Genomic DNA, 8,246 nt, shown 5'->3' with positions numbered 1-8,246 from the left:
AACCCGTGACCCACACCGGGCATGCGGAACCGCTCCCTCCACTTCTCTCCTGGGGATTTATACCGCGGATTAACGACACACGGGGTAACCGCCGGCTCCAGAATGGCCCCAAAAAAACAGCCTGTAATGTGCTGTGCAGCCAGGCGTCGGGTTTCTCCTCCCTCCCAAACCCATTCAACCTCCCAACAAGGGCACGTGATGGTCAAAGGTAGGGCATCATCAACAGGGTTGCAGAGCTAAGTGACACATCTGGCTGCTCAGCCACAACGCACTCCTTATCATGATCTGGGCACATGGTTGTGACCATCCTCGCTCATGGAGATGGAGACAAACAAGGGCCCTCTGCTGCCCCAAGCTCTGCCTCTCCACTGAATACCTCTTCTTCAATGCCATCGATCAGTTCCTCCTGCTGTCACTTGTGGGCAACAGACATGTAAGTCAGGCACCCAAATCTCCACCTTGCCTGCACAAACCTGTCCAAACCTCAGGGCACTGCTTTGTCCTCAAAATTTAACAGCACAACCCACATTTCTTAGAATGGTGAAAAAAACACCTGGAAATCACCAGGAACAGAAAATAAAAGCAATCATGGCCAAACCTGCTCAGCACTGCCACAAGCCAAATGTCACGAGATCAACTTGTGACCCCACATAACTTGCCCAGAACAAGCTTTCCAAGCCCACCACCTTCCACTGGACTGCCTGCAGCAGTCACAGGCACCACAGAGCAATCCCCTAGTGTGCAAGCACATCTGGCTTTGAGTAGGAGAAGACTCCAAAAGACTCCAGAGGAGACCACTGCCTCCAGCCTCCCCATAACAAGGTCAGGACACAAGTTGAGGCTTCACAGCACTTCCCATCAGTTCCTGGGAGAGAAAGAGGAAAAATCAGGTACCCTACGAGAAGGTGAAAAACCTGTGTTACCTGGCCTCACATTCAGGAAAATGTGCTCCGATATTTTCTCAACTCCATTGTGCTTGGCCAAGCACTGGTAGCAGCCCTTAAATGACCTCTGTACATTCTTTATAATGATGCCTTTCTGGGGATTGGGAATGAACGTCATATTTTTGGGGAGAGGTTTGCCATCGCATTTTCTCAGCGTGAAATTTGAAACATCCGGATCTGTTAGCGGGCACACTAGCAGGATGTCACTGTCTTCTTTTCCATAGATCAGAGAATCAACAAGGAAGAGCACATTTGGATCTGTGAAGAAACACAAAGACCTGTCAGAGAAGCTGACATTGAACAGGGAACTTCTGATGACCCTAATTCTGCAACTGGGCCCTTACATCAAACAAAGTTTTACATTCAGCCAGTAAAACTTAGTATTACCCAATTCATGTTTACCAAGAGATATTAAATTTTCTCTTAAAAGAGCAGCACAACAGGAGATGTGCAGTAGCATTCAATACCAGACACACTAAAGAATCATGTGCACTAAAAATAATCCTACTGCTTTTTTATTTGGAGTTGGAGATATTTTTTTTGCCTTGTTTAGCTCCAAAAAACTCCACCCTCCACCCCCAACAACAGTAAACAGATTTTCACAGACCATTAAATGTAATTTGCTTTTAGCTCATGGCAGGGCTGTAAGGTTTCATGCCCACAGGAGGATTTTGAAGAAATTTATGAGCAAATGGAAGTCGAAAAGCACCTAAATTATGGTTTTCACTTCTGTAAAATACGTAATCTAAATGAACACACATTGCTACCAGAGGAAGCACCAAACAACTTCTCTCTCACACGCGCCTCCCTGAAAGCAGGGGTTATTTTTAGCCTCCTTAGAAAAAACTGGGCATACAAACGGCATATCTGATTGAAAAATTGTCATGTAATCTTTCACAAGGTAACTTTTCTGAAGCATTTCATTTTGGCCAACAACAGCACACAACCATACAGTATTTTTACAACCAAAGTTGAAGCCCATGATGGCCGATGACCTTGAAATGCTAAGAACCTCAACGTTAATAGCAAACCCAAAAATAAAGGATGGTGTGGTGAAAAACTCTGTAAATGCTTATTCAGTTCCCATCTGCCCTCCCTACAGAGTAGCTTGAATTAGAAACGTAGAAACAGAGGGAAAAGTTTTCTTTCTTTTTTTCCAAATTGACTTCATACAACTTGAATTGTTAGAGATAAACAAACCATGACTTAACACAAAAGACTTAGAGAACTTGGTTAAGATGACGGACAATGTACATTTGAGTTAGGACAAGAAGTACCAGCCTGAAAATGAAGCATGGGACATTTACGTAAGCAATTAGGAAACGCTAAGTTGAAGGTTGCTCATCACTGAACAGAGACGTTACTGGCTGGTTTCTAGCTTAGAGTGAGGGTGTAGTTTTAACCTCACTTGATACTGCTGCCCATGAAGCCTCCAGAAACTAAAAGCCTTGAAGCATCAGTCTAGAACTAGAGGATGCAGACTACTAACGACTGAAAAAGTAAAGCACAACATCTGAACAGAACCGAAGCGTGAGGTTTTGCACATGGAGATACTTAGAGAAATGCTACGTGCTATGAATAGCTGTCGCTCCCTTCACGGTTTCCACCCCAGGTGCAACTCAGGTAGCACCTGCTTTCTGGGCACACCTCAGGTTTCCAACACAAGATGTGGCGGTGCTTATCATTGCTTGTGTCCGAAAAGACCCGAGATCAAAATCAAAAGATTTTTCTCTCTTATGTAGGTGTCTGAACTAGCTTGATCTTCACTAAACTTACTTGTACAGGGACACAACTGGCTTCTATAGACAAAACACAGGCACCTTCTGCCAAAGCAGAAAGGTGAAAGAGGTAAGTGCCTACAGTCTGTCAACCCTCATCCTTGGTCACAGAAGCACAGAAAATTCATTGTTAGCAGATCCAGATGGACGTAAGAGATAAATAGCTGCCGCCACTTCATGTGCCAGTTGGGACTGCACAGGATCGAGGTTCTGCTTCCAGTGAGGTACTCTTGGTCCTGTTCTCTCTTCATTCCCAGCTTTACAAGCAGAAAGTATATAGGGTGCTTGTGGCAACCCCACGAGCAGCTGAGCCCATGGTAGCATCTTCAGGCTGTTGGAAGATGTCATTGAGCCACAGCTACAAAGGTTGCCCTATTGCAAAATGGTGGCCAACCTCACAAACATATTTATTTCACTACCAAGAACTTGTCAAAGTGAAGCTTGCACATTTTTCACACAGTTAATACAAAGAAATTAACAACATGTTGCATGAGGGCCACACAACTTCTCTGATGGTAATCATGTTCAGCGGGAGGGTTGCCTGCTATCCTGAGGTGAAGAAGTCACTCACTTAATGGAAGGCACAAACATCTCTCTCTATGATCGCAGCTGTCTGGGATAATTACCATGACCTTCAGGAAAACAGTCATGGTAGATAAAGTCAACAATGTTCTTCACATATAGGTAAAATACATGACAGATTTCCTTTAGTCACAGCCTCAGAGAAACACAGAAGTTCAAGAAAACTCATCCATGGTAGCTGCATGGCTATTTGGACAATTTGGGAGTGGTTAAAGGAGCACTCTTTAAATTGTGTGGCCACTATGTCATATATCTTCCCTTGGGAAAACACTCTTTGCTCTGCTGTGCTGGTATCTCCCTGTCTTGGAAAACAACCTTGCAGTAATTCTTAAAGGACTGGCAGGGTTCAGAGGAGGCTCTTTGAGGCAACTCCTGTTGGACAAGGAATGCTGTTTCCAAGAAAGTGGGTGCTGTAGGACTTTTTTCCATCAACAGGGAAAAAAGACCACCAGAGCTATGTGAAGGAGAAGCAAAATAACTGTCTAGCTTGGAAAGGAAAAGGGAATGTCAGGCATGGTAAACTGTCAGCTTGAGCCACAGATCAGGAGCCAACAAAAGAAGAGAAGAATCTGAAGAAAACACTGGACAAAGAAGAAGGGTAATAAAGGATGGGGAAAATGTGTGAGAGCAGAGGCACTTCTTTCCCATCTAAGACATTTCTGATCAGTCACAAGGTAGATCAGGAGCTGGAGGCAGAGGAATCATTGCTGCCTGCTGGCTTAAGCCTGAGAGCACGGCCTCGAAAAGCCAAATCCTTTAGCTAACTGCCTCAATAAATAAAGAGCTTGGGGCCAAACCTTACATGACTCCATACTGATGGATGGCATGGAATTAAAAAGACATTTCCACATACCACTTGCTTCCTCACAGTACAATTGACTCATACAACTGATTTAGGTCACTTAGCTAGCTTCTAGGAAGACAGCTCAGGTATATTTCACCACAGAACAAGAGGGATGTAAAGAGAAACTCACCCAGAACTTTGCTTTGGTGACAAAGGCCATTGCAAGCAAAGCTGGGAGTGAGTTTTCTTTCTACTGGGCAGGGAAGATGATTTCTTCTATCAGACTGTGTTCTCCCACTGTACCTCAAATTCATTCCCTCCTCCAGCATTGACTGTCCTATTCTTTTGGGAGTGGGAAGGGGAGGGGAAAGCAAAAATAATGCCTTCATTGATATTTACCTTTTACAAAAACATAAAAAGAGGTGACAATACTCCCTTTGCTTTTGCATATGTATCTGCCTATGTCTCTGACTGTTGCATTTTTGGTGTACCACTCTTTCTCACTGGAAGTCCGTTCTTTTGCTGATGGGTCTGAGTTCTGGAAATTCCAAGTCACGGGTCCATCCTCATTGCACCTCAGCCTTAATTCCTCCCCTTTATTCACAACCAGTGAAGATTCTTCATGGGGCAGTGAACCACCTGGGGAAAAAAAAAAGCACGAAATACAATGTCTGTCAATACAACACTCTTCCTTTTTTTCTGCAGAAAAATTATTTATAGATGTATATGTGCAGTTAATATTTTGGGAGTTATTTTTTAAAAGTAATAAGCTGCAACGGCACTGTGCAATTCTACAGATGCCTTTTGGCTTGTAAGACCTTCGGCTCACAGAGCAAATAACCACTGCAGATGAAAACTGGCCTTTAAAACACCATTTGAAATTAGTTTCAGATGCACCAGTTTCTGCAATGGTTTGGCTTTTGAATGGGAACAGACCCAAGCTATTTAAAAATTAAATTCAAGAACATATGAGCCTGATTTTACATGGCAGCACTTTTAATCATTCTTTGTCATTTACTCAGTATGTTGCCAAGAACTAAAGTTTCCTTGCTCAACAGTTATCTTTTTATAACTGCTCTCTCATGTATTCAGAAGCTCCACTCACACTCTTAGATTAGAAGTGTCCAGTTTAATGAAGGCATCAGTACATGCTTTCCATACTTGCGTATTTCTTTAGTTGAAGAGCAAATACAGCATTTCTTACTTCCAAAAAAATTTCATTCAAAATATTCTTCAAGCTTCCACCCCAACACTACCAAATTATTTTCACTGAGGTACCAATCTCCTAGTCACCAAAGCTGCACAACATGACCACTTAGATTCTCCTTCACTGAACATGCCATAACACAACTATTAAAAAGCTGCCACAAAATAAAGCTGTGTAAAATCAGCAGCCGCAGTTTACAATTCCCAACTACTTCCCAACTTACACTGCGTCTGCGGAGAAAGGAGCACATTCAGGCTTCTCTGGCTCCACTACGATAAGTCAAGCAGGGGGTTCCTGAGTTAGTGTTACCCCTGATGTGAAAGTCTTAGTGAACCTACAAAATGGCATTCACAGCCAAAACCACAGATAAATTCTTACTTCTATGGACCTACTTGAACATCAGAAGAACATAAGCAAATATGGAGGTGGTCTTGCAGGAACAAACCCTTCCCCTTTCAGAGTAGCTCTTTAGTCCTACAAGTAATCCTTAGCTCACAGTAAGTGTGCCGTTAGCTAATGTCCCTCTCATGTACAAGATTGTACAATATCCATATGTGGCAGCAGTCATGCCACTGAAAATACTACTTGCATTCAAAAAAAACCACACTCCGCAGCTCCTTTCAGAGGCTGAATTTCCCTGCCCACACGGATAACAACAGACGTTCAAGCAAAACAATCGGATAATTAGTTGGGGTGAGGTTGTATGCTCCAGACTTGATTCACTCATCTCACAGCTTTAGTTGTTCTTAAGGTATATACGGGATTAAGACCAGGGTCAGGTAATTGCTCCTCTTCCTGACAAATCCACCACGGGGCAGGAAGCAAAAGAGGGTCAGACCACCTGCAGGGTCTAATTACTCGGTTTGTGGCCTGGGTTTTGGAGGCAGCCCTCGTTCTCTCCCCATCTCCCTCAGATTCAAATTTATTTATCAGTGCTAAACCCAACAGGCAGTCATTTTTCCAGTGCCACCACAAATTTTCCACATGAGGTCCACTAACTCCATATATACGCTTCTGTAACTGAACGCATAAACAACCATCCTAGAAATAATAATTGCCAGAAAAAAGGCAGGGGGAAAAAAAAAAAAAAGGCACTTTTAATTTCAAATCTGCTACCTCAAAGTGCAGGTGTGAGCCTGAGTCATGACACAGCAGCTCGACTGAGGGAAGCGCAAGCCCGGGGTCTCAGGAGCCCAGGTGCCAGCCAGCAGTGGCTCTGCAGGCAGGAGAGATGGAAAATTTGGAGCCCAGGACAGAGGGTGCCTGACAGCAGCACGAGGAGAGGCAAGGAGACCTCCGATTTGCAAACCCCTCAGATCAGAGCAAGCAACCTTCCGCACCTGAGAAGGCAGAGGGCAAAGACCTCTGAGAAGGTCTCAGGAAAGACCATGCAGGTCCTTCATGGGGATGTCTTTGGAGGACTTCTCTGCTGCTTCCCAATGGGATGCTTCAAACAACAAATGACATGAGCTGCACAAAACAGTAGACGTGCAATGCCGTATACCCACTACGGTCCTCAGAGGACTCAGGGAAGGCTGGGAAAGGAGAAGATGGGGACATCCTTCCCTGGAATCACTCCCTACCTGCAGCCAGCACGGTCTCAGACTGGGCCTTGCCAGGGAACACCTATGTGTGGGCAGGCTGGGATGTCCCCCATTGCCCACTCCCTGCCCCACCACCGAGGAGCACGGCACCGGGCAGGTCACACCACAAAAGCCACTGGAGCGCAACCCAGGGGTGCGCAGGGACAGGGGGTGCTCCTTCCATCCCTCCCTCCCTGCCCAGGCCGACGCACACGCCATGGCAGAGACACGCGCCCAGCCGCAGCGAGGGTCACCCCTTCGTTCAAAACACCCCCGAGCTGCGTGGAGAGCAAACCTCATTTACTTCCCCCTGAGGAAACACCAAGCCATACCGGGCATGCTGAACCCTCCACTTCTCTCCTGGGGATTTATACAGAGGATTAATGACACGTGGGGTAACCGCCAGCTCCAAAATGCCCAGCCTGTAGTGCCCTGCGCAGCCAGGCGTCGGGCTTCTCCTTCCCAAACCCACTTAACCACCCAACCCCAGGGCACAAGGGCGTGTGAAGGTCAAAGGCGGGGCATCATCAACAGGGACGGATCGGTGGTAGCGGCGCAGAGATTAATGTCATAACCGACCTACGCGACGGGCGCAGATCTGCCCAAGTGTGCAAAATGGCTGCCACACGCGCGACTGCTGACGGGGGGCTGCAGCGATGAACCCTTCCCCTGCTGAAGGCTAGATCTTTGGTCCCAAACAGAACCATCGCCTCACGGCCCACTGATGCACAGCACGGCATCCCACAGCCGGGCAGGATGTGCAAGAGCCATGCCTGAGCCGGCGGCAGGAGGGGACATATCCAAAACCCAACACCACTTGCATGCAAAACCACACGCTGCGGCTCCTTTCAGAGGCTGAATTTCCCTGCCCACACGGATAACAACAGACGTTCAAGCAAAACAATCGGATAATTAGTTGGGGTGAGGTTGTATGCTCCAGACTTGATTCACTCATCTCACAGCTTTAGTTGTTCTTAAGGTATATACGGGATTAAGACCAGGGTCAGGTAATTGCTCCTCTTCCTGACAAATCCACCACGGGGCAGGAAGCAAAAGAGGGTCAGACCACCTGCAGGGTCTAATTACTCGGTTTGTGGCCTGGGTTTTGGAGGCAGCCCTCGTTCTCTCCCCATCTCCCTTGGATTCAAATTTATTTATTTGGATTCAAATTTATTTATCAGTGCTAAACCCAACAGGCAGTCCACCAGTGCCTGTTTTCCCAGGGCCACCACAAATTTTCCACATGAGGTCCACTAATCCTCTACACAAACTCACATGACTGAACATATAAACAAGCATCCTAGAAATAATAATTGCCAGAAAGATTAAGGAAGACATAATTTCATATCTTTATGCCACTTCTGTGAC

At 45.9% G+C, this 8,246-nt stretch overlaps 1 protein-coding gene across 1 annotated transcript in view; it reads right to left on the bottom strand.

Moving 5' to 3' along the window:
• The window catches only part of KIT (v-kit Hardy-Zuckerman 4 feline sarcoma viral oncogene homolog), a 46,218-nt gene that overhangs the window by 31,174 nt on the left and 6,798 nt on the right, over nucleotides 1-8,246 (bottom strand). The window contains exons 2-3 of the mRNA XM_009885030.1: nucleotides 4,488-4,727; nucleotides 924-1,202 (exon numbers count right to left, since the gene is read on the bottom strand). Coding sequence (XP_009883332.1) covers nucleotides 924-1,202; nucleotides 4,488-4,727 — 519 coding nt within the window. The remainder of the gene's footprint in view (nucleotides 1-923; nucleotides 1,203-4,487; nucleotides 4,728-8,246) is intronic.

The sequence above is a fragment of the Charadrius vociferus genome, unplaced genomic scaffold (genome assembly GCF_000708025.1).
Source record: "Charadrius vociferus isolate BGI_N301 unplaced genomic scaffold, ASM70802v2 scaffold134, whole genome shotgun sequence".
NCBI lineage: Eukaryota > Metazoa > Chordata > Aves > Charadriiformes > Charadriidae > Charadrius > Charadrius vociferus.
The sequence above is the reverse complement of the archived record's forward strand: the minus strand, read 5'-3'. Positions and strand labels throughout refer to the sequence as shown.